The sequence below is a fragment of the Pipistrellus hanaki genome, assembly GCF_964339955.1.
Source record: "Pipistrellus hanaki genome assembly, chromosome: 8".
Lineage (NCBI taxonomy): Eukaryota > Metazoa > Chordata > Mammalia > Chiroptera > Vespertilionidae > Pipistrellus > Pipistrellus hanaki.
The window spans coordinates 85,244,256-85,270,031 of record NC_140510.1 but is presented as its reverse complement, the minus strand read 5'-3'; the positions used below and the strand labels follow the sequence as shown (position 1 = coordinate 85,270,031).

Sequence of the window (25,776 nt, the reverse complement as noted above, 5' to 3'; positions counted from 1 at the left end):
GAAGGGACGGAGCCTCCGTCTCCCCGGGGCGGGGAGGGTTAACTGTAGAAAACGCCGAGCTGAGTTAACAGTTAATAATACGGGGGAGGCAACTTCACGAAAGCCTTTCTCTCTGCCGAGGCTTCTGATGCTATAAAAAGAGCTTTTCTGTTACAGCCCCTCAGTCATTTAAAATAGCCCACCACGGCGGAGTCTAGGAAGCATTAACAGAGTCCAAAAAATGGCGTGTTTTATTTTGATCATCCGTACATGAGTTTACTTAATCGACATACAAACGCCTGCAGACCCTAGACGCAGGCCCCCGGCTCCCAGGCGGGCAGGCGCCGTCTGCAGAGGGCGGAGTGACCCAGGGACGGGCACACAGGAGGCCAGGCCAAGGCGCCCCCCCTTCCCTGCGGCCCCGGCCGCTCACGAAGTGCCAGCTCCGTCCTTCCCCCGTGGCCAGCGGCCGCCCCGCTCGCAGGCACGGGAAGCGGGCAGCGGCCAGACGGGCCCAGCCGCTCGCCACCTCGGTCCCGAGCACCTCCCGGCGGCGCTTCACCACCTTCACCACCGCAGGTCGCTGCTCCCCAGGGGCCTGAAGTGCCGGCTCACGTCGTCCTCGGTGACGTCCGCCAGGCGGGCCGGCTCCCAGCGCGGGCTCTGGTCTTTGTCTATCAGCACTGAGGGAGAGGGAGTCAGGTCACTGCTCCGGCCCAGGTCCCGTCACCGAGCGCCAGCGCCTGGGTGCCAGGCGTGGCTGTCCACGGAGTGGGGGTGTCCGTTCCTCTAAAAGCGGGGCCCACAGATCCCGGGGGGCGGGGGGGCAGCCGCCAGCCGGGCCTCCCGCCACGGACCAGGGCCGGGCTGGAATCCGTCCTCCACAGGCGGAGCCGGGAAGGGCCTCCTGCTGTGAAGCAGGGCCAGCGGGGGCTGAGGGGGCCGCCTGAGGTGAGGGAGGACGGCTGAAGGGAGAGGAAGGGGCTCACGCCTGGCCCAGCATGGACCCTGCCTCCTGTGGCCGAGTCCGAACACGACCGTCACCGGCGTCATGAGAAGCCCCCCATGGGTGCTGTCACCAGAGGGCGCCGGCAGGCCCGGGGGTGAGCGAGGCCATCTGCACAGGCCCTGCGGGTGCCAGCTTCCCGCTGACTCCGCGGCAGGCGCTGCCACGTGGGGACGGCCGGGCAGGCAGGCAGGCCTGTGCTCCTCACACTGCATGGGAAGGGACAGTTGTCACAAAGCCCGGGGGGGGGGGGGGGGGGGGCGGGGCAGGGGGACTGCATGCTGTGGCGGGCATGTGAGCCATGCTAAGACGTGCACAGACCCTGTGAAGAGGGAATGCACCAACATACGAAGTGCGGGAACTAGACAGCGCTTTGGGTTAAAGGTAAATGGTTAGAGCAGCCATCTGGGAACAAGGAAGCAGGCTGCGGGGGCGGGGGAAGGGGGGCATCATTAAACATGGGCCCGGGCTCCGTTGGGCTGCCTGACTGCGGGCCCGCGTCAGCACCGAGTGAGGGTGCTGCAGGTGACCTCGTGCGCAGGCAGCAGCCCTGGGACATGCTTCCCGCCAGGCCCGGCCCCCTCCAGGCCAGGACAGAGTAAGAGCTCGGAGTCCGTCTCATTCCCGAGGAGCAGACCTGTCACTGCAGACCCGGCAGCCCGCATGGCTCCTCCGCCGCAGCTCGCTGCGCTGCGGAACGACTGCTTCCTTCCCTCACGCCCGGGAGCCAGTGGCTCCAGATGCTGACAGCAAACATCTGACAGCCACTCCCCTCGTTTGCTCGTTTGCTTGCTCTGATGGCATATTTTATAGTTAGCAGATTAACGCAAACATTTAGTTAAGCAAAACACCAAGCAGTTCTCCTGAGCATAGGCGCTCCTTTCTGAATGAAAAGGTTACGCTGGGGAAGGAGGGCCTATCCTTTCTCTTTAGTAAAAGGTAGACAATAAAACCTGCATTATAACCAGAACTTAATGCTGCTCAGCTTCAATGCTTTCTCCTTAGAATCCCTGAGTGTACCTGAAACAATGCCTGTCTCTTTAAGTTTAAGAAGGGCTGCTCTCACATGAAATGAGGGCTTTGGCAGCATAACCCAAGCGCCACAGACCCTCCTCACACCAGAGCCTGGCTCTGACCCCGCCGCTGGGAACTGGGGGGATGCCATTTCACTCAGCTTCTGTACGCCCCAGCACCTCCTCCAGCTCAGCCCTGCGCCCGGAAGAGGGTGTGAGCCAGGTCACTGCGCCGCTGTCAGGCCGCACGCTCAGACAGTTCCGCCAGCGCACCGGGCTTACCGAGGTCCCAGCTCCGAGAGCACAGCCGCTGTCAGCCAGGACACAGCCCGTCTCACCACATGGGAGTGGTCAGTAAAAGCACGAGAGAATCAGATGTGCAAAGTGCACACAGAGGGAAACTCACAGGAGTAACCGCTATGGTTTTTAGGAACATGGCATGTGCATCAAATTATTGCAAATGTGCTAGAATTGAAAAAAAAAAAAATCAACCATTTGCTTCTTCTAATTATACTGGCTTTGAAGATGATAAGCAAAAACAGGAATAAATAAAAACAATCACATATTTTCTAATTATGTCAGGAGGGAGAAGGGAGGGGAGAGAAGCAAGGAGGGGAGAAGGGAAGGAGAGGGGAGGGGAGGAGAAAGGAAGGGAGAGGGCAGGGACTGAGGGCTTGATGTGGAATAAACGCACCTCTCTGAGCTTCAGCAGCAGAATGAGTGACAAGCTCACACTGCCTCTGTCCGGGCCTTTAAAAGCAGGTGACCTCTTACATATCAGTGAGGGAGCAGTGAGCAGGTCGTGTAAATTTTTAAAGCAATATCGGATGCAGTGACTTATCTCCCCTTGTGCCCGTTGGTAATTTTTAACTCTTTGCAATCTGTACAAAAGCCTAGTTTTCACTATAAGACAGCAGCCACCTTGGACACACAGTGTGCGCTCCCAGGAGAGCCAAAGGAGCTGCCACTCACCTGCCCTGACGCCTTCGGGAAAGTCGTGGCCTCCCTGGAAGAGGAGAGGAGGGAGAGCTGGTGAGGCCCTTGCCCCTGGCACGCTCCCCCGCTGAGCCCCTCCCAGGCCCCTGCCTGGCCACAGCATCGGCGCGGACCGACCACCCCCACCCCCACTGCTGGCCACAGCATCGGCGCGGACCGACCACCCCACCCCCACCGCCCCAGTGTCTCCGCGCCCCGGAGCCGCCCGGCCCGCGGGGTTTCAGTGTTCCTGTGATGGCTCCGTCCTGGGCACGCTCTACAATGACCACACGTTAGCTCGCAGCCTCAAACGCCAACACTCAGACGATCCTCACCACACACGCCTGGCTCAGCCGGTACTCCATGGTCAGCACGTCCTGCAGGGACTTGGAGGAGCCCTCTGTGAGCTGCCGCAGCGTGATCTTGAGCGATGTTGGAGACATCTTACTGATCACCTGTCAGGGAAGCGTCTGCTGGTTTCAGACCACAGTTCCTTTACTGTCTGACAGACAGCTGAGTTGTGGTATAAACGTGTTAAATGTGCTCCCTCACACAGCACTCAGACGGCAGTCCCACAGCGTGCGGCTCCCCTCAGCTAATCCTGCCCATGTGCCAAGCGAGGTTTTCTAACCCGTGGCCCCCAGCAGACGCCTCTCCAATGGGGAAGGGCTCGTGGGAGGCCACTCAGCAATGTGCCATGTGTCACCCCCGGGTCACTGAAACCACATGTGTGTCTAACGGTCAGTGAGAATGCCGAGGACATGCTGCCTCCCGTCACTCCTGGACAGGGAGGGACCTGAGCTGTGAAGAGGCGGCTGCCCCTGGCACACGGCCACGGCTACGCCCCTGGGCCCGCGGGAAGCACACAGGCCCCGGAGACGCCGGGGCGAGGAGCCAGCGAGAGGCTCTCGGGGACAAACACGGACCCTCTTCAGGTCTGCCACAGCCTCTCGTCTGCACACGCTTCACCCACACCAACGGCTCTTCTCCTGCAGGGCCTGGTGTTCCTGCTCCTCAGCCAGGAAGCCTCCTCGGGGTCTGATCCCACCCACGTCACGTCACTCTGGAGCCACGCTCCTTCCCAGAGCTGCAGGTGGCGAGTGGGAAGGAAACCCACACTCCGTGAGTGTGTGGCCCTGCTCTGCGTGCGGGCGATCACAGCCAGAGGAACAGAGGGCCGCCGTGGGCATCCAGCCCCCCAGCTGGGGGGGGGGGTGCTTGAAAGGGGGGTGCCACTGAACTTCTGTGCTGCTGAAAGGGCACCAGACCGCGGTCAGGCCCCGTGCTGCGTGGCTGCTGTCACGCGGAATTGCTAAGTGCACACCTGGCCACGCGCTGAGAACACTACCAGGAATGCCCGTTCCTATACCGCTCTGAAACAGAGAGCCAACTGAAGTCACCATCCTTGAAACAGAAAATGATCGCCTCCATTTATGCAAACATTCCTGAAAGCTTCAATAACGCGAGTGACCTTTGTGGGGAGGGAGGGAGGCAGCTGTCCGCCTGCTGAGGGGGCCTGTGTGTCTAAAGCCTGAAAGCCCAGGGCCTCCCCTCCGTCACTCACACAGAGCGCCTCCCGCGGTCTCTGTCGCCAGCTGGCCGGCTGCTCCCTCAGGCTGAGGACCTGCCTGGGGCGGAGGGGGCGCTGGGCATGGCTGGACACGGGGCCTCCTGCTGGCTTAACCAGCTAACTGCCACGCTTCCAAAATGGACACCATCCCCACACGCCACGATGTTTTGAATTAAAAAAATCAATTGGCAATGAATATTATAAAAATAGATTACAATTACTCATAATCCTGGACAGAAAGGGACCCTGAAAATTTTCCAGCTGAAAATTCTCACGACAAATGATTTTACAGTTGGTCAGAGCTGCCACTTCGGGAAAACTGCTTTTCACAGACATGCGTGGTGTGTGGGGAAGGCCCCTGCTGGCATCTACAGGCGTTATGGCGTACAGAGGTTTAGAAAGGTTTCTTTCTTTTTTCTAATGAAATCTCCTGCTTACAAAGACCATGTATTGAGCTGCTGCTCCTTAGACAAACTTACAGGTCAATGTCACGGCTGCGCTGCCCCACCTTCTAATCCCCATGTGCCTCCCGGACGGGAGGACCCTGGAGGGGAAGCGTGCCTCCTGGGCCCCCCGGGACGGCCACGGGCTGCCTTTGGCATCGGGTTTGGGTGAGGTTTCGTGGGAACAACAGTGTGCTCTGCCTGGCCCCCGGGAGGCCCCTGACCCAAGCACCCACCACGTGCCCCTGGCTTTACCTTCACCTGCTCCAGGGCAAAAGGCGAGCCATCTCGCTGTAGATTGTCAATAATCTGCTCCACGCTGTCGGCGGAGAAGCAGCTGCAGGGAAGACAGGGATGGCACCTGTGAGAGCCCTTCCTCCTGACAGCCAGGAGCCGGAGCACAGCTCCCCCTACAGGCGGGGGAGAGGCACTGCTCTCCTCCGGCAACGCACAGGGCCTCCTCTTCTCTTTGGATCCTGCGTCTGTTACTGTAAGTAAACGATATCCACACTGGAAGAGTGTGCTTCTAACGGCAGAGACGGCTGTCCCATCTCCAGTAGTTTCCCTCCGCTGTCCTCTCTCAGACCCTCACTGACCCCTGGCCCAGGGGCTTGGCACGTCAGACCTCAGGGAAGACGGCGTTACCAAGATAAAGGGAAGTGAATGCGGTGGTTTCCAGCCTCTCTTCCCACTTAAAGGCGGGGCGGCAGATCACCCAAACGCCATGGCCCGGCTCCCCCACCAGAGGCCACAAGGCTCTCGTCACAGGTCAGGGAGTGACGGCTCTGTGCCGCCAGCTGCAGGATCGGGCGCGTGCTCAGCAGGACGGAACCATCACAGGTCCCGACAGCGGGAGCAGGAGGGCCGGCCTGAGTACCTGTTGATCATGCCCAGGTGCTCCTCCAGCACGAATGCCTTGCCTTCGTCAATCTTGGACTGCTCGAAAAGAAAAACACTGACGTTAATTTGAAGTAACTCAAATCTTTTAAAAATCCTCCATCCGTGCATATTTACCGATACCCTGAGTGACCCGCTTTCAGTCCCATTGCCCCCACAGGCTGCCCGTGTGTGCAAAGCCAGACCGTGTCTATGCCAGGCCAGCACCTGACAGGGTCAAGGCCAAGTGTCCCTGTGCTTTTATCTCCCGTCATCTATGGGCACATGACCGTTAAGCGTGTCAGGAAGTTCACGAACCGCAAGGACCTGGGAAGTCCTGCCCAACCCCATGGGACGCAGGCACCCCGCAGCTGCCCGCAGCCGCAGGGGTAAGGCCTGGGCAGCTGCAGTTCGAACTGGGTTTTTATTCTGGGCCACAAGCTCCCATTTACCCTCCCCACCTTCCTCGTTCCTCACACGGCAGCGTGGGCCCCTCACAACCCGGGCCCCTCTCATGCACACATTCCCCTCCATCAAGGCCATTCTTTTTTCTTTAATAAGCATTCACTGATTTTAGAGAGAGGAAGGGAGAGGGAGAGAGAGAAAAGCATTGATGATGAGAAACATCCATCGCTGCCTCCTGCATGCCGTCTCCTGGGGATCAAGCCCGACACCGGGCACGTGCCCCGACCGGGAGAGGAACGGGTGACCTCCTGGTGCGGGATGCTGCCCCACCCGTGAGCCACACCGGCCGGGCTCAAGGTCCTCCTTAGCGGTGGACACAGACCTCCGCTGCAGGCGTGCTGAGCCGTGCCACAGCGCCGCGTCAACGAGGGGGCTCTGGGAAGCCTGAGGGACGGAGGGCTGGCTGCCCGGGGAACCGACCTGGGATGAGAGCTGGAACTCTGCAAACCCTTCCTCTGTGCTCTCCAGCAGGCTGCGCACACTCATTTAACCCACACACCACAGCGCCCACCGGCCACTCCTCAGGCCCTCGCCCTTCCCCGGAATTAAACGTGAGGTTAGGACGCTGACAAGCTTACCTTTGTCTGATAACTTTCTAAGACATCTGCAATGTTTTCTGTGGAAGGAGATTTCAGGGATAATAGATCTTCTTCTAACAGGCTCAACTAAAGGTAAAAAATAACAATATAAGGTAAAAAAGTAACAGTAACGGAGGTGCCAGAGCGGAGAGAATCTGCAGCTGCAGCCAATGTGCTGGCCCTCACAGCCACGCAGAGGGACCTTCAACTCTGTGTGCTTTTCATTTACGTAACATCCCTTCCCCTCCCCCTTTCCCTAACACCTCCCCGCCCCCCCCCTCGACTACCACGTGCTCCCTGAGGAGCCTGGTCCCACGGTCCTGGGAAGCGCTGGTGGGATGAGCGGGTAGGCTCCTCTGCCCCCGGCTCAGTGTCATCCGCCAACCCAGGGGGCTCAGCCAGGTGTCCCAGAACAAACCCCAAACCTCTTGCTCGGATTTCTGAGGCAAAATCACCGTGAATTGGGTTTTCTGTTATGTCTTAACACAAGTAGTTTCAACTACTATGGTGAGACTACCCCCATTTCGGAGATGGGAAACGGGGGTGGGGAGTGGGAGGGGGAGGAACCCTGGCTGCTGGCTCTCTGTTCCTGGCCACTGTGCTAGGAAACTGGCAATGCTGTCTTAAAAAAGACAAAGCAAAGACACACGTTAGGCCAAGTGTGTAAGACCATATTGTATGCATGTACCTTTTAATGCATCAGGGAAACTGACAACCAAGAGAACCCTTCAAAAACCTGTAACAGCCGAAACCAGTGTGGCTCAGTGGATAGAGCGTCAGCCTGCGGACTGAAAGGTCCCAGGTTCGATTCCAGTTGGGGGCATGTACCTTGGTTGCGGGCACATCCCCAGTAGGGGGTGTGCAAGAGGCAGCTGGTCGATGATTCTCTCTCATCGATGTTTCTAACTCTCTGTCCCTCTCTCTTCCTCTCTGTAAAAAATCAATAAAATATATTTTTTTTAAAAAAAACAACAAAAACAAAACCCCATAACAATGAAAGCGCGATAGGCTAATTAGACGGGTCAGCCGCACGACCTTCCAGACGAAGCCGGGGCTGGGAGGACTGAGCCCCTTGCACGAATTTCATGCATCGGCCTCCAGTGTTTTTATAAAATAAAGGCCTACCGCTGTTTATGTAACTTTAGATTTTTATACATTAGGCTTTCTTAAAATAGATTTCTGTACAAAACGTAATAATTCGTTTAAAACTGTAACAGGAGGTGCCAGGCATGACCGCTCTGAATCCAGACCCAGTGCCTGCCTCCGTGCGAGGGGCCACGGATCGGAGACTTCCCGCGGTCACAGAGCGTAAGCAGGGGGCCCGGGCCCACCAAAGCCGAGGACTCACCCACCTCCTGCCCCCGGGAGAGTTCTTCCAACAGCACAAGATGCAACGTCCCGCACTCACCTTTTCGGAGTCTACAAAGTGTGTGGCGATGCCTGCTCGGTGCACGTCTCTGCCTTTCAGCCTGAACCCTGTCAGTGCCAGGAAGTAACCAAGTCTCCCTGGAAGTCTTGGCAAGAAGTAGCCTCCGCCCACGTCAGGGAACAGTCCTGAAATGAGATGACAGAGACGCCGGGGCTCGCAGGGAGGCGATGCATAGAGTGTCCTTCCTTTAGGCGGGCTGGCACTGAGGAAAGCACGCGAGTGAGGACCTGCTGTGCTGGGCAAGGCCGAAGCGGGTACACAGCCTGGCCCGTGTGCCATGTCCAGCATCCAATTAAAAACTGCCAGGCAGAGGAGAATCCAAGATGGCTGCTCGGGTAGGCACCTAGCCGCAGCCGCACGCAACAATTTCAATAAAATACAACTAAAATATAAAATGGACATTACCCAGAACTACAGGAAAGTCAACTGACTGGAAATTCTACAACGAGAAGCAAGGAGAAAACCAGAAGGAAGCGCCGAGGAGCTGTAAAAGCCCAAGGTACGGAGACACGCGGCGCGCGCGTGGAGAGGACGGAGCCGGAGAGGAGGGAGGCCGAGTGCCTGGCTGGCGTTCCCTAGCGGGAAGGAGATAAACACTCGGACTGTGCTGGGCCCCCAACTGCTCTGAACCCCCGTTCTAGGCCAGACCCCGGGGACCCAGGCTCATCCAGAGGGAGCTGGGCTGTAAGGCGGTACTCGGGGAAGCAGCGAAAGGAGGTCCCGGAGGCACACACAGCGCGCAGAGAAGGGCCGGCCGGCTGTGCCGTAGGACTGCCCTGGCGGGAAGGAGACAGGCTCCAGACTGCTCTGAACGCCACCTCCAACTCCACTTCCAACTGAACTGAACCCCAGTTTCGGGCCCATTGCGGGAGAGCTTACACTGTTTGGTAGCAGGCGAAAATCGAGGGCACCTTTCTCTCAGAGGCGCTTGCAACAAGTACTGAAGGACCCTGAGACTCAGGAGTCGCATAGGGCGGGGCTGACGGAAGCCAAGGCTGTAGGCTCCACCCTGAAACTCCGCCCCCATCAGGAAAGCTGCCTGCGAAAATGCCTAAACCAAATAGATCACAAACGAAAGAAATGGAGGACAAAAAGCGAATGGATATAGAGTTCAAAACCACACTTATAGGGTTTTTCAAGAGACTCCTAGAAAAGGCCGATAAAATAAATGAGACCTATGAGGATATGAAAAGGGATCAACAAGAAATGCTAAGGGATCAACAAGAAATAAAGAATACATGAAATAAAAAATATTCTACAGAGTCCTAAAAACAGAATAGAAGATCGCAAGAATCAAGTCAAAGATTTGGAACATAAAGAGCCAGAAGACACTCCTCTGCAGAAGCTAGAAGGCAAGAGAATCCAGAAAATTGAAGATAATGTAAGAAACCTCTGGGACAACTTCAAACGATCCAACATCAGAATCATGGGGGTCCCAGAAGATGAGAGAGAGCAAGATATCGAAAACATACTGAAAGAAATAGTGACAGAAAACTTCCCCCACCTGGTGAAAGAATTGGACTTACAAGTCCAGGAAGCACACAGAACTCCAAATAAGAGGAATCCAAAGAGGACCACACCAAGACAAATCATAATTAAGATTCCAAGAGCAAAGGACAAAGAGAGAATATTAAAAGCAGCAAGAGCTAAGCAGGTGGTTACCTATAAAGGAGCACCTATACGATTGTCAGCTGATTTCTCAACAGAAACCATGCAGGCCAGACGGGAATGGCAAGAAATATTCAAGGTGATGAATAGCAAGAACCTTCAGCCAAAAATACTCTACCCAGCAAAGCTATCACTCAGAATCGAAGGTCAGATAAAGAGCTTCTCTAATAAAAAAAAGCTAAAGGAGTTCATCACCACCAAACCAGAATTATATGAATTGCTGAAGGGGGTTCTTTCAGAAGAGAAAGTAAATAAAGATAAAAATTATGAACAACAAATACGTAACTATCAACAAGTGAATCTAAAAACCAAGGAAATTAAAAAAATCTGATGAACAATATTAACTGTTGAATATAATAGAATCAGAGGTATGGAAGGGGAGTGAACTGATGATTCTTGGGGAAAAGGGAAGAGGGGAATGTGGGAAGAGACTGAACATAAACTGTGCACCTATGGATGAGGACAATGGGGAGTGGGGAAAGGGCAGAGGGTGGGGTGGGAAGGGGGGGGGAAAGGAACACTTGTAATAATATGAACAATAAAAATTTATTTAAAAAAAAAATAAAATAAAAAAAAATAAAAACTGCCAGGCATCTTAAAAAGCAGGAGAATGCTGCCCATAGAGAGGTGGTAAAACAATCAATCAAAATGGAGCCAGAACCTCCCGCTGGCCACTCAGCCTCAGAGCACTGTCCAGTCTATTAGCATAAAGCTGTTCACATATTCCGTTTCCTAGCAGTCCAGATTACATTGTTATTGAAGGAATTAATGAACTCTTATGTGATGCACAGCGTGGTCAAAATAAGTTGAAATAACATAATTATGAAAATGTGGGTTTGTTTACCTATTGCAGTTTCTGGCATTGCAAAGAGAGACTTTTCAGTAGCCACTCGGAACCGCCCGTGAACAGAGAGTCCGACCCCCTAGGAAATAAGGCAAACATGTTTTAAAACACTGTAAGAGGATAAAACAAATACATCCACTCAGAGTATTATAAACCGATAATCCTCTTTTCATCCCACAAGAACTGCTTCCAGAAGACGGCCTGACAGGAAGCCCTAACCCACAACCTCAGGAGACGGCTGGGTGGCAGTGCACGGCCCCCGGGTCTGCAATAGGTTTGTTTAGCGGAGAGTTCTCACTCCCTCTCCTGCCATGCTTCTTTCCCCGGCCTCCATTCCGAACGGAAGGCCTCCGGAGCGGTGACTACCGGGAACCCGAGTGTGCTTCATGGCACCAGCCGTCAGAAACACACAACTATTCCAGGAAGCGCTCGCAGCTTTAAGGACAATGTGAGCACATCTTACTATGTTGTAAGCTCCATCAGTAAAATCAGCAGAATCACTTTTCTCAGCTGCCATGGGGCCAAGCATGTAACTCTTGAGAACGGTTACTAAGACACACGTTCTAGAAAGTGAAAAGGCTGGCTGCAAGCCTCTGACTTGAGTGTCCCTGAGAAGGGCACCTTAACAGGCATCTCTGAATAAAATGAATAAAGAGTATACACGTGATGGCAAAGTATCAGAATTTATGTCAGTGTTCACACTGTAACATACATTTCCCATGTTACATCCTTTTCACATTGTTCAAAACTCCCATTAGATTGAGTTCTCACTCTTAATCCTTTCTAACCAATGTACCTGTCTTTGACATCACACAGTTGAGTTAAAACATGTAAATTATCTGAACCAATGTCAAGTACTAGAGTTCTGTAAGTGTGAACTCATTGGAAAGAGCCTCATTTCTGATTATTCTAACTTTTCATTACATTTCCTCAGTTCAAGTCCAACCATTTAAAAGCTCTTAAAACTTTCATACCTTTTTCAGAAAATATTAAAAAACACATGCAATTTCCTATAAATCCTATGTACTGCATGCCAATCTTACATTTTAAAAGACAATGGAAATGAATAAAATCCTTCAGTTACTACCTATATCCTTCGATGTCAACATTTATGTAGTCAGTTACAATGTTTGACACTCTCTATAAAGGCCAATATCATGTTATAGGTGTTCTAGTAAGACCTAGTCAGACACCTAAGCTAGAGAACCACCCTCCTTCAGAGCCGCCTGAAATCTGGCTGAGTGGATGTCCTACAGCGCCGGACTGAAAGCACAGCCAGCCCAGGCCGGTAGGAGGGCAGAGAGCAGAGCTGGCCGGTCCCACCCCCACGTGTGGTGAACAACGGGAGAGATGCCTTGGCTGCAGAGGCCCACCCGGAGAGCAAGGGGGCCTGGCCCACTCCACACTGCCGCCTAGGACTCCAGGACTGGGAGAGACGTCCCATGGCCTCTGGCTGTAAAGCCAGTGGGGCTGTGGCTGGTGAGACAGAGGCCGCTGGAGTCCCAGGCAGTTCCTCCTAGAGGTCTGAGAGTTTTTACTTTTCAGTTAATTAAGAGAAAATAATCTTTAGTTATATTATTATTTCTGTTCCAACTATTGGATCGACTCCCTCCTGCCTCCCACTTCTTTAAACCTTTGTCTTTGCTATTGTCAGTGCCATACAATTTACCACTTGGCTGATTATCTTAAGTTTTCTCCAAATCCACGTCAAGTTATTCAAGGCCAGGGCCCTGTAAGACTTCTTTGTAAGAGCTTGGGCTCGAAATACAGATTTCAGTGACAAGCGCGTTTCAGAGGATCAGAGAACAGTCACTGAGGGGTGTTAGTGCCACAGACAACCCCAGCCTCAGGCGAAACACAGGCACAGCCAGGTTCTCGCCCAACGCCGCTGGCAGCAATCCGGTCACTTATTGTAGAAAAGGGCTCTCCATGTCTTACAAACAAAATTCAGTGAGTTCTATTCGCTAAAAAACTGTTAATTCAGAGCTCACACAGCATCTAACATAAGTAAGACCTTTTTCTTTTGGGTGGAGATAGTTTAAACTGAAAGGAGTATTTTGTGTGTGTGTGTGTGTGTGTGTGTGTGTGTGTGTGTGTGTATGTATCTCAAACTTGCAAGGTCTGCAATCCAAACATAACTTTGTTTCAACGAGCTTTACTGTGTTATATTCATCGCTTCATTTCTGGTTTGTGTGTTTTTTTAATCATTTTTTTTTAGAGAGAGAGAAACATTGATTTGTTGTTCAGTTTATTGATGCATTCATTGGTTGCTTCTTGTATGTGCCCTGACTGAAGACTGAACCTGAAACTTTGGAGTACCAGGAGAGTGCTCTAACCAATGACCTACCTGGCCAGGCCCTATTTCTGTTTAATAATTAACTTATTTGTAATACAACTCACATAGTAATGATGAGAGTAAAACAGTTTACTTACTCCACCCATTGTAATTCCGTGAATAAATGCAACATACGGTTTCTGGCAAGAATCTAAAAGAAAAAGAATTGTAATTAATTACAACATTTAACATATTTTCCCCAAAAATCAAACAAACAAACAAAAAAAATTACATGAACTGAATATTTTCCCAAGGAAATCTTTGGCAAGAAATATCAAGGCAGACTAAATGTGTGGCCTGTAAAATGTTCTTCTTAAAATGACAACCCAGCCAAAACCGGTTTGGCTCAATGGATAGAGCGTTGGCTTGGGGACTGAAAGGTCCTGGGTTCGATTCCGATCAAGGGCATGTTCCTTGGTTGCAGGCATATCCCCAGTAGGGGGTGTGCAAGAGGCAGCTGATCGATGACTCTCTCATCGATGTTTCTAACTCTCTATCCCTCTCTCTTCCTCTCTGTACAAAATCAATAAAATATATATTTTTTTAAAATGACAACCCATAAACAATCCTGATCATCTGTTCATTATCATTTAACAACTCAACCCTGCAACTGGGAACAAAGGAAAGCCTTGTTTACCTCAGCTCCTGAGAAATATGACTAACAACTGCCTTACAAGCCCCTGATGTCTGTGTACACAGCTGTGTTTTAAAGAACGTAACTTGTTTTCTATAGATCTCAAGGAACTGGATACAAAGAGCAGCGTAGCATAAAGGAAAAAGCACGGGCCAGAAGTCAGAGACCCAGACTGTAGTCTCAGCTCCGTCATTAACTGCCAACTCAACATCCTCAACAGACACACTGGCATTAGGCACAAATACACTTACACACACCAGTTCCATGCATATCTATGTGTACATCTTACAGGGTGTCCCAAAAACTGTGTATACACTTCGAACGGTTATAAAGTCAGTGTTTATTAACATACAGTTCATTTTCAAAAGTTAAAGAGACTATAGATATGAGTAATTTTTTTGCCAACGCATTTTCAACCTGATGACCATTCTGGTCCAGACACTGTGATAACGCGAAGCAGTGGGGTCGCAGACATAGAGGGTCCTTTCGTTCAGCATTTGTGTGCCTCAATTTGTCAGCTATCGCCAGTTTTGTACCATAAACTTTATCTTTTATGTATCTCCATAAAAAAGGCCTGGTAGCACTTTAGGATACATTTTCTTTGCTCAAAGCTGAGTCAGACTTCAGCCATTATCTGAAATCGGTTAAACCCAAAAAGGAGTGAAAATTAGCTGAGTTACCGGCTGCTGAAGTCTGTATACATTTTTCCGGACACCCTCTATATAACATATAGGTAAGTCTGTAGTAAAATCCCAGAGTGTGGTCTGGGCGGGTAAACCATGAATTAACCACACCGGTGCTCTGCGGAGGGGTAGCAGCTGCCTCTGGGGCAGACATGGATGACATGCCAGGAAAGCCACAAGGCAGATGGAGCTGTAATTTTATTATTTTTATTTTATTTTAATAAATCTTTATTGTTCATATTATTACAGATGTTCCTCTTCCCCCCCCCCCCATTGCTCCCCTCCACCAGGTTCCCATCCCACCCTCTGCCCTTTCCCCACCCCCCATTGTCCTCATCCATAGGTGCACAGTTATGTTCAGTCTCTTCCCACATCCCCTTCTCCCCTTTCCCCAGAGAATCGTCAGTTCATTCCCCTTCCATACCTCTGATTCTATTATATTCAACAGTTAATATTGTTCATCATATTGTTTTTTTAATTTTTTTGGTTTTTAGATTCACTTGTTGATAGTTAAGTATTCGTTGTTCATAGTTTTTATCTTAATTTACTTTCTCTTCCAAAAGAACTCCCTTCAGCAATTCATATAATTCTGGTTTGGTGGTGATGAACTCCTTTAGCTTTTTTTAATTGGTGAAGCTCTTTATCTGGCCTTCGATTCTGAGTGATAGCTTTGCTGGGTAGATTATTTTTGGCTGTAGGTTCTTACTATTCATCACCTTGAATATTTCTTGCCATTCCCGTCTGGCCTGCATGATTTCTGTTGAGAAATCAGCTGACAATCGTATAGTGCTCCTTTATAGATAACTACCTGCTTTGCTCTTGCTGCTTTTAATATTCTCTTTGTCTTTTGCTCTTGGAATTTTAATTATGATGTGTCTTGGTGTGGTCTTCTTTGGATTCCTTTTATTTGGAGTTCTGTGCGCTTCCTGGACTTGTAAGTCTAATTCTTTCACCAGGTGGGGGAAGTTTTCTGTCACTATTTCTTTCAGTATGTTTTTGATATCTTGCTCTCTCATCTTCTGGGACCCCCATAATTCTGATGTTGGTTCGCTTGAAGTTGTCCCAGAGGTTTCTTAGATTATCCTCAACTTTCTGGATTCTCTTGCCTTCTTGCTCTGCGGAGGAGTGTCTTCTGGCTCTTTATGTTCCAAACCTTTAATTTTAAAACGCGTAGAATCCTACTTCTTCTACATAAATGGTACAACAGCAAACAAAATGAAGCACTGGTGCCTGAGCCCCAGGGCCGGGCCGCACACAGCACTGACTGGATTATCCGCTGGAGTTTAACCTCTAAACCCAGGATCTGAACATCAACTACAGAGACGTCTCATTCCCAAGTTCTCTAGGAATCAGAAAACGATTCCTCACTTTACCCAGAAAACTGGGACCCATGGCTTCTGTTTTCCCAGAAAGCCAGCCCTGTGATCAGAATCGTGTTTTCATATCGACTGAGTGACAAACAGGTGAGGACAGACAGCCTACTGATAGGAAAGTGTCAGCCGTTCTGGAATGAACAGTCCGAATAATCAAATTTACTTATGGCTGACACACAGCATATGAAAGGTTAGTAAGACTATTTGATTACATTTTCAATAATTCATACGTTAATGCTGCTTTTCTTGGTTCCGTTTCCAAAGCTGTCAGCAAAGCACGTACCGATGGCATTGTTCAGCACATACTCTTCTCTGAAGAAATCCCGGCTTATCTTCCTGTCTCCCTTCACCACTTCTGAGATTGTTACAAAAAGAAAGAAAGATAGATTATAATTTTTTTTAAAGTGTTTTCTAGCCAGTAAAATAAAATAAATTTAAAATATTGTAATACTCAGTACCGGGGAAAACTCTAGAAGGATTTGTTAATGTTTTGAAATTGCCCGTGCCACGGATATGTTATAGTCAGCCCCAGATCCATAGTCCCATGTCAAAATTTCAAAGGAAAATTCTTAAGAACTTCCTACAAAATGTTACACTTAAATGTATAAGTTATATATTGCTACAAAATGCACTTTCTTTTGACTGTTTTCTGTAGCACCTGAATAAATATTTGGTGGCTATACATTTATTTTGGTAGTATATATCTGTTTTTTTAATTTATTGATTTGAGAGAAAGAGAGAAATGAGAGAGGGAGGAGGGGCAAGGGGAGAGAGAGGGAGAGAGAGATAGAGGAGACATAGATTTATTGTTCAACTTATTTATGTAATCATTGGTTGACTCTTTTTTTTAAAATATGTCTTATTGATTTTTTTGCAGAAAGGGAGAGGGATAGAGCTAGAAACATCGATGAGAGAGAAACATCGATCAACTGCCTCCTGCACACCCCTCAGTGGAGATGTGCCCGCAATCCTTGACTGGAATTGAACCTGGGACCCTTCAGTCTGCAGGCTGATGCTCTATCCACTGAGCCAAACCGGTTTCAGCAGTTGGTTGACTCTTGTATGAGAGGGGGCTTGTACCTCTGATGTCTCCCCCAGCACAGAAAGCCTTCTCACCGGCGCCCTTTATGAGGATCAGGAAGGTTTGGGGATCCTGCTCCCACTTCTAGAAAGAAGACAGAATAAGCACAAGCTCATTAAGATACGGGCACTGGCACAGACACACATCCTTACCTGTGTAAACGGATAGACCACTTTTGCCCACCCCCCTGTGTACATATCATAAGTGATACGTAGCATATCCTTATAAGGTATGTCCAGAAGAACGGACCCCAACTTCACTTTCTTTTCAGACGTAAATTAGAGGCCATGCCAATGTAGGCTGCCAATGAATACACTTTGTGACCCAACTTTCACGATGGCATCTGATGTCTTTGCCGTGACTTCTAGACAAAGGTTAAATATATATAAGGACTTAATACAACTACGGGTTGCATAAGCTTAGTAATCTAGTGAACAAATCCATCCACAGGTTGTTGATAAACAGAGAAATAATCTTTCTAGTGTGCTGATATAGGGCTCTGTCCTACTGACAAATTTATAAGTGACAGAGAAAAAACACACAGACCAAATCTGAAAGTTGGGGCTGATAGGCCAGCTAAAAATTAAGTAGGATAAAAGAACCAAGAGCCAATGTAAATTCAAACGACGAGAACTATGGACCAATAAGATATTAGTTAACTACAAACAAAAGAGCTAACAGAGGTGCTATGAATTCACACTCGGGAACAGAAGTACAGATGCCCAGGAGAGATGCAGCTGGACAGCCGGTGGAAACGTGGTGTTCTACAGGAACTCTCTTCTTGCTTCCTCTCCGGTCCACCTCGAACCGGGAACACCGGGCTTATTTCTCTGGGTCACATTTAAGAACCTATGACAAGGTATCCCAGCAGACACAGCACAGGGAAGAGAGACTGGTCAGGTGAAGAATGGCGAGCAGGTGGCCAGGGAGAGCTCGCCTCTGGGGAACGCCATGTGGCTGACCGTACGAGGCCCACTGCCTGATTCTCTCCGCAGCCATCCGAGGAGGCCCTCGTGTCCTCGCGCACAGCAGGAGAGTGAGACACAGGGGAGCGAGTGACAAACAGAAGCCCAGCTTTCCAGCACCAGTGGTCCAGCTTTGAGTTATGATTCCCCTGGGCCTGCAGGTCACTTAGACTAGGAAAGCTGACGGAGGGCCTTCCAGAAAAGGCTGGTCTTCCCATCAGAAGGCTGCTGCCGTGGGGAAGCCGAGTACATTGTGCCTTCACCGGGCCCACGAGGCAGAGCCAGTATCGCTGGGTAAAAGGCGGGGGAAATGGAGAGGCAGGACAGAGGAGAGATTTAGAGCCTGGGGAGTGGAGGGGCCGTCTCTGGGGGCAACGCCCGCCCTGCCTGGTGCCTCAGGGGACCCACAGGGCCAGCGCTGAGCTAGGAATCGATGGACGTGGGCCGATCCCAGACAGCCAATGATTCCACGGGGAAGAATGCCAGAAGTGTGCTATAAAGGAATTTTAAAGTGACAGATACAATTGCTGTGAGGAAACGACCCACCTTCAGCTGCGGGTAGATCTGCCGGATCATGCTCAGGTTGAGGGCGTTGAGGGCCTTGGGTCTGTTCAGGGTGATCACCCCTGCGCAGCCCCTCCTCTCCAGCAGCACCTCCGCGGCCGCATCCGTGTGGGCGCACAGCCCCTGTGTGGGCAATGACAGCTTTCATGGAAGCAGCGACACCAAAGGCAGAGCCTCACACAGGCTCAGGTACCCCCATCACCTAGTGACTGCGTACATCTGATAGACAGCTCCAGGGAAAACAACCACACGTACCCCTCACATCCTTACATTTTACCTCTAAGTGTAGGGAGTCAACTTGGACGATGAAATACCCTTACATCTCTTATTATCTACTTATACCAACCAACATATTAGCTACTTAGAAAGCAAAGATGAATACACAGGGCAAATAATTCAGACTACAGTGGCTACCAATAACTTGGAAAAAGTTGGTATTTGAGCTGGGCCTTCATATATGCCAAGAAAAAAGGGGGTGATGATGCTACAGAACAGTCCATGCAAAACATAGCAATGAATATTTGAAAATGAACCTGAGCAGAATAAAGGCTGGTTGAGGAATGGTGCTGGGAAAGGAGGAAGAACGAGCAGGTGTAAAATGAAGGCTTCCATGACACAGGCATGAAGAACCTGCTCACATGCTCCCATGAGGGCCTCACACACCGGAACTTAATCACCAGTCTCACTGCTCAGGGCCTAGAGTGCTGACTGACGTAACACCGGAGTTATCATTCAAACTACACAGCAATTCCCAGGTCTCCGCTACACACAATGGTCAAGGCTAATGGCTCCACCCACTTCATACATTCCTTTAGGGCAGTGGTTCTCAACCTTCCTAATGCCTCGACCCTTTAATATAGTTCCTCATGGTGTGGTGACCCCCAATTATAAAATTATTTTTGTTGCTACTTCATAACTGTAATTTTGCTCCTGCTATGAATCATAATGTAAATATCCATGTTTTCCGGTGGTCTTAGGCTCCACAGCCGCAGGTCTCAACCTTCCTAATGTCGCAGGCCCACAGGTTGAGAACCGCTAGCAGGGTCACCTAAGACCATCGGAAAACACACATATTCACATTGCGAAGACCCATGCTCTTATCCACAGCCTGCCTCAGGCCGCCTCCCACAGTCATGCTGGTCAGGCACCAGGGTGTACCAAGGTCAGCACCTGCCAGTCTTTCCCTTCTTCCCAAACAACAGCATTGTGAGTTGCACCTCATAACCAACCAGGCCAGCAAAACAAAGCCCGACTTACCAAGTGTTGCAGTATGACATGAGTCCTTCTGAATGCGTTAAACCTGAAACAAATGCAAGATACAATGAACACAATAATGTGAGAAGTCACATTTCAACATATAAATACTATATGCACTGCTTTAGTCTCTTCAGAAATGTATTAAAACAAAAAGGTGGGTTTTTTTTTTTTTTTTAAGATTTAGGTAGAAGAGGGCAAAGGGGGATAAATGTGACTGAAGCAGACTTGACTTGGGAGTGGATGGTGAACACACAGTATGATGTACAGATGATGTGTTAAAGGTTGTACACTGAAACCTATGCCACCCAACAAATTATATAAAAAACAATGTCACCCCAATAAATTCAATACAAAAATTAAAAAGGCTTAAGTCTCATTCATTGCTGGTAGAAACAAATGCAGGCCACTTTGTAAGACAGCTGGGCAGTTTCTTTCAAAACTAAACATACTCTACCATATGATCCAGCAATTGCACTCCCTGTATTTATCCAAATGAGTTGAAAATATTTTCATAATAAAACCAGTGCCTAAGTGTTTATGTTAGCTTTAGTCACAAGAGCCTAAACATGGATGTAACCAGAGGTCCTTCAATGGGTAAAAGGATAAATAAAATGTGGTATATCTACACAATGAAATATTAATAAAAAGAAATCAGCTACCACTCCACAAAAGGCATAGCGGAATATTAAATCCGCACTGCTAAGCAGAGGAAGCCTTTCTGAAAAGATGTCTTGTGCAGTCCACTAGAGGCCATTCTGAAAGAGCACAGCCGTGGTGACGGGAGAAGGCCAGAGGTGGCCAGGAAGGAGGAACAACAGGTGAAATGCAGGGGAGGCTTGGGCGGCGGATTAAATTAGCCTGTATAATTGCGGTGGTGGAGAGTAGCTTCATTTTAAATGGAACTCAATACACCAGGACCCACTGTTTAACTGACTGGGAAAAATACTCTCTGTGTCCAGATACGCCCAGATGTCCAGCAGCAAACAGTCATCACCACGAAAACACTGACTCCTCCATCAGGAAGAAAGAACGCAGTGAGGAATGTGAGTGAGGGGGCCTGAGGGAGTGAGGGTGCGCTCCTGCACACGTACGGAAACACTGCCAAGTCTTTACTCAAAAATGTTCTGCCCCGGGTCAGTACAATTCCCAGACACCCCGTGAGAGGGCCGACAGCAGGCCGGCCTCACAGCCAGTCCGTCTGCTCTCTGTAACTGGTCGGGACCTGCGGGGCCAGGGCACCAGAGGAACAAAAGGTGGCTGGCCCTGCCTTCTTGAACTTCCCCAAAGCACAAGGCAAGACCCTGCCCTACAGCCACTCCTGGCCCCCACCTCAGGGCGGTGGATGTGGTGTCTCAGGGCGCCCGTTGGCGGGGCCAAGAACAGGATGAGCCGAACACAGACCATAGCGGCAGTCCCTGAACAAGGACTGGGGCCACACAGCTGGAGGTCAGCAGGCAGGCATGGCTTCCCATCATTAGCAAGAAGCGTGGAAACAGACCTGCCCAAGGACTAGAGGACAGTGCCGAGCTCACCCACACATCCCCGAAGGGTACGAGCACGCTCTCTCATGCGGGACAAGGTGGGGAGGGGGTCTGTGGGGCCTGGGACCCCGCAGTGTCTCTCAGAGCGTTACCACTTCTTCTTTGTACTACAGCCGTGGACCCCAAGGTTGTGGAGATGCCCCTGGCTGAGTGATGAAGGCTGGGGTATGTATGTCTGCTTCCCCTCAACCACGTGACAGTTTTGGAGCCAACGGGAAGAAAAGAGAAGACCATAAACTCAGAGTTACTTGGGGACTCTGAATACCTGAATACACGTATGAGTCAGAAGAGAAGTAATCCTATGAAATAAAAGCCTAGGTGGCACCAGACGATGCCCTCCCGCCAAGATGGCACCTCAAGATGGCCAGCAGGGAGGGCGGTTGTGGGTGATCGAGCCAGCAAGAGGGGGGAAGTTGGGGGGATTGGGCCAGCAGGGGAGCAGTTAGATGTTGATCAAGCCAGCAGGGTAGCGGTTAGGGGGCAATCAAGCTGACAGGCAGGTGAGTGGTTAGGAGCCAGCAGTCCCAGATTGTGAGAGGGATGTCCCACTGCCAGTTTAGGCCCGATTCCTATGGGGACCCAGATTGGAGAGGGTGCAGGATTTTGTGCACCGGGCCTCTAGTGATTATATAAAATCTGGAAAGGAACTTAGTGGCAATTCTGTTTGCTTGTTTTCTGCTTTGGTCCAGAGATTTTTTCGACCTATGAATGCAGCCCTCAGTGAGTTACACCTGCATTTGGCAGGTTTTTATTAACTTTCTATGAGTGAAATAAAATTGTCTTGCACATAACACTGGGACGTGAAGCTAGGCCTGTTCTCCTGTTTACGCGCTGCAGGAAGTGTAGAAGCTGTTACATAAAGCTCGCCAATCTGGCAGCACATCTTTAACCTTGCTCTGGCATTTGGGTACTGGCCTCAGGAAGGAATTCAAAGGTGTTCTGACTTAAAGAAGAGAGCTCTCACATTTTCTGCTGTTAAAAACAAGTTCCAAAAAGATAGAATTGAGCTAGATTTTTAAAAAACGTTAGAAATGGTGCCCCCGGGTAAGCCTAGTTCAGATTTTAAATGTCCTTATGAAAACCCTACTTAGAAAACGTCCCTAGGTAGGCCAGGCTCTGTCACTTCAGCCTGGACTCTGGGATCGACACATTTCTAAAAGCACCGACTTTACAGACAAAACCCCTGTGCCTGTGCCCACCTCCAGGGCTTAGGACTTCCCTGGTCCCGGCTGTGTGCAAGTCTGCAGGTGACTCTACTGTGCATACAGCTGTGGCGTCACATGCCGGCGTTCCCGGGAAATTACCCAACAGCTCAGCCCAGCACGGAGACCCAGCTCCCGGGAAGCACTCCCGGGCCCTCTCTCTGAATGCATTGGGGAGTCAGGTGCGGCCCCGGGCTCCGGGCTCCGCGTTGCTAGGCTACCACTGCCCAGAGCTCCCCCGGCCAGTTCTGCCCCTTGGAGGGGTGGACCGAAGCCAGCCTGACCTCTGGGGGTGACAAGCCCCTGCCCGGGTCAGCCAACTTCGTTAGTAACCGGGACCTCCCCGCTGGCCACGGGACGCGGTTCGCCCACACTTTCCAAAGGAGCAGAGCGGGGTTTGGGCTGCTTTTCTCAGACGCCAGCGAACCTCTGAGCTGCTCGGAGGCGCGGGCAGCTGTCTCACAGCATGAAAAGTAAAGAACGACCCCTCCATCTCTTCACACAGGGCCTGAGGCTGGGCCTGTGGGCAGTGTCGCCCAGCAACGCCGTTCTTCAGGCCAAGACACTCCTGTGCAGCGCGCTGCCAGCTGGCCAGCCGGTGCCCCTTAAAGGGGCCGCAGGGCAGCCGGTCCCCCTTAAAGGGGCCGCAGGGCAGCCGGTCCCCCTTAAAGGGGCCGCAGGGCAGCCGGTCCCCCTTAAAGGGGCCGCAGGGCAGCCGGTCCCCCTTAAAGGGGCCGCAGGGCAGCCGGTGCCCCTTAAAGGGGCCGCAGGGCGGGTGCAGCCACCCGCCGGGAGGCCAGCTCCCGGGCGGCGGGCACAGCCTCGGAGGTGAGGGCTCCGCCCGCGCTCCGCCCGCGGCCCGGCCGGGAGCTCCGGGCACCGGCGGGGCCGCTCGGAGCACCGGCGCCGGAGCACGGGGCGCCGGCAGGCCCCGCCCCGCACTCCTCGGGCGCCAGCCGCGGTGCGGAGGGAGGAGTCCCGCAGCGTCGGCCGGGAGCGCGGGAATGCTTCCAGCGGTGCTGGCCGGGAGGGCGGCCGGGGCGCCGGGCGGGCCGGGGCGGGCGTGTGGGGTCCCCGAGGGCGACTCGGAGCTTCCGGCCGCCGGCGGCGACACTTCCTCCCGCAGGCGCGCGCCGCCGCCCGCCGCCGCTCACCTTGACACGAGCCCCGACATGTCGGGCGGCCTGAGCTCCAGAACACCGGCCACCACACGGCGGGGCGGCGCTCCCACAGGCTGCCCCGCCCGCGTCCGCCCCGCCCCGCCGCCCCGCAGCCCCGCGCCCCCGGAAGCGGATGACAGTCCTCCGGGGGCGGGGCGGCCTCGGGAGCTCCCGTACGCAGCGCTGAGGGGCGGGGCGAGAGGGGAGGGGCGGGGCCTGGGTGACCGGGGCGGGGCTAATGCTGAGGGAGGGCGGGGCTACGGGCTGGAAGGCGGGGCCTGGGCGGAGGGGCGGGGCCGGGGGCGGAAGCGGCGGCGGAGAGCAGACGCGAGCTGATTGGCAGGAAAGAGGTACTCGCCCAGAGGCTCTCGGGGGACGCCCCGTGGCCTGGGCTGGGCGTGTTCCTTCACCAGCAGAGTTTGACATGGGAAGCTTTCCTGGAATTTTAACCTCTTTAAATTAGAAATGTAAATTTAGCCGAAACCGGTGTGGCTGGGTCCCAGGTTCGATTCCGGTCAAGGGCATGTACCTTGGTCGTGGGCACATCCCCGGTGGGGGGTGTGCAAGAGGCAGCTGATGGAAGTTTCTAACTTCTATCCCTCTCTCTTCCTCTCTGTGAAAAAATCAATGAAATGTATAAAAATAAAAATGTAAACTTAATAGTCTTTTATTTGAGGACTCGACCAGATGAAATGCCTCCGCAAGAGGACATCGATGTAGTTTATTCCTAATCCAGCACCCAGAACTTGCACAGAAGGAAGTCGCTTGATGACTAAAGACACAGCACAACCGGCCTGTCCGCTCCCGCATTGGCCTCAGGTTTTACCAGAATGACTTGGGAACGTGAGGGTGGAGATGCAATGGGTGTGGCGTAGGAAACAAATAGATTTTTGTGTGTGACAAATGTTAAGGAAGCCTCTAAAAATTGTATTTTGAATGCTTAAGAAATTAGAAGCACTCGATAACACGATTCCCTATCAAATTAGTTTCATTTTCATATCGGTCATGTGATATCCAAAAGACAGATTGTAAAACTGTTAACAGTTCCCAACATAAAGCTAGGCAAACATTCCAAAACAAAATACACAAAGGAATAAGCAATCGGGAAGTAACGGTTAAGATAACAGAGTTTGCAATAAAATGATTTTACACACGAGAGTCATCAGGGAGGATCCAACAGAAGCTGATGTTAAGGTCTCCCTTAGATGACTAACCAAGGGAACGTTCAGGAAGCTTGAGAATGGAAGGAAATGACTCTCTGATGATGTGCTTGCTCCCACGGGTCACCTTTGTGCCAACAGCACAGAGCTCCAGGCCCACCAGCAGGCGCTGGGCGGGAGCTGCCCCAGAATGTTCCGGCCAAGAGCAGGGAGCGGCAGCACAGCGTCCCTTCCGGAACTTCCTGCTCCCGGATCCCAGCCTTCCATTCACCTGTGAGGGGGACCCTCAGACCCTAAGGATCCACATGCTTCCAGGCTTGTGCTATCCTTCTGGAAAAGATGAGGGGGGGAAAGACAGCTCGCATTGTATGAAGTTTAACATATAGACACTGTGTGTGTGTGTGTGTGTGTGTGTGTGTGTGTGTGTGATGGACTAAAGAAAATCACTCAAGCGCAGTGAGAACTTGTGAGAGAGAAGCGTATAGCCCCACACATGGCCACGTTACTGTAAATACACCCGCCTGACTTGTTCCAGAAATGTGTCCTTCTATTCAGACACCTCGGCCACCTGTGGTCTTCTCTACCCCCTTCACCTCCCCCCAGTGTATGTAACGCACTAAACTTGCCTTAAGAAAGACTCAGAGTGTTAAATATTCCGTCACAGACGTTAAAGATTCCTTCCCTACATCTTTTTAAAAATCACAGCTGAGCTTTGCGTTCACAAGCTATCTAATCTTCCCGAAGGCGCGCGTGAGTGATTTATATGACTTACGGTCACGACGTGGACACAAAGGTCAGATTGTGCGCGGGGTGCTGGGACCGCTTATGGCTAAACCAGTTCCAGCCAGTCCTCCTGTGGGCGGCCCACGCTGTCCCCTCCCCGTGAACCGCCCGGTCAGCTGTGCACGGGCCTCGCAGAGGAGCTGCAGGCGGCAGATGCTGCCAAACTCACAAGACCAGTGTGTGTGTTTGGGG

At 51.5% G+C, this 25,776-nt stretch overlaps 1 protein-coding gene across 3 annotated transcripts; it reads right to left on the bottom strand.

Moving 5' to 3' along the window:
- Positions 1-207: 207 nt before the first annotated feature.
- On the bottom strand, positions 208-23,793 carry HIBCH (3-hydroxyisobutyryl-CoA hydrolase). 3 transcript variants are annotated; one of them, XM_084892458.1, is made up of 14 exons: positions 23,636-23,793; positions 19,739-19,781; positions 18,464-18,604; positions 16,952-17,036; positions 16,155-16,226; positions 13,280-13,332; positions 10,847-10,925; positions 8,314-8,459; positions 6,906-6,992; positions 5,864-5,922; positions 5,242-5,323; positions 3,309-3,428; positions 2,971-3,004; positions 208-662 (listed from the first exon to the last, which is right to left on the bottom strand). In XM_084892458.1, exons 1-14 carry the CDS (start codon positions 23,653-23,655, stop codon positions 547-549), a joined length of 1,137 nt encoding a protein of 378 aa, XP_084748584.1. In that variant the 5' UTR covers positions 23,656-23,793; the 3' UTR covers positions 208-546. The 3 variants fall into 3 exon arrangements, with proteins under 3 accessions (XP_084748584.1, XP_084748585.1, XP_084748586.1); XM_084892459.1 differs by having other exon boundaries at positions 16,988-17,036; positions 23,636-23,784; XM_084892460.1 differs by lacking the exon at positions 16,155-16,226 and having other exon boundaries at positions 23,636-23,784.
- Positions 23,794-25,776: the final 1,983 nt, after the last annotated feature.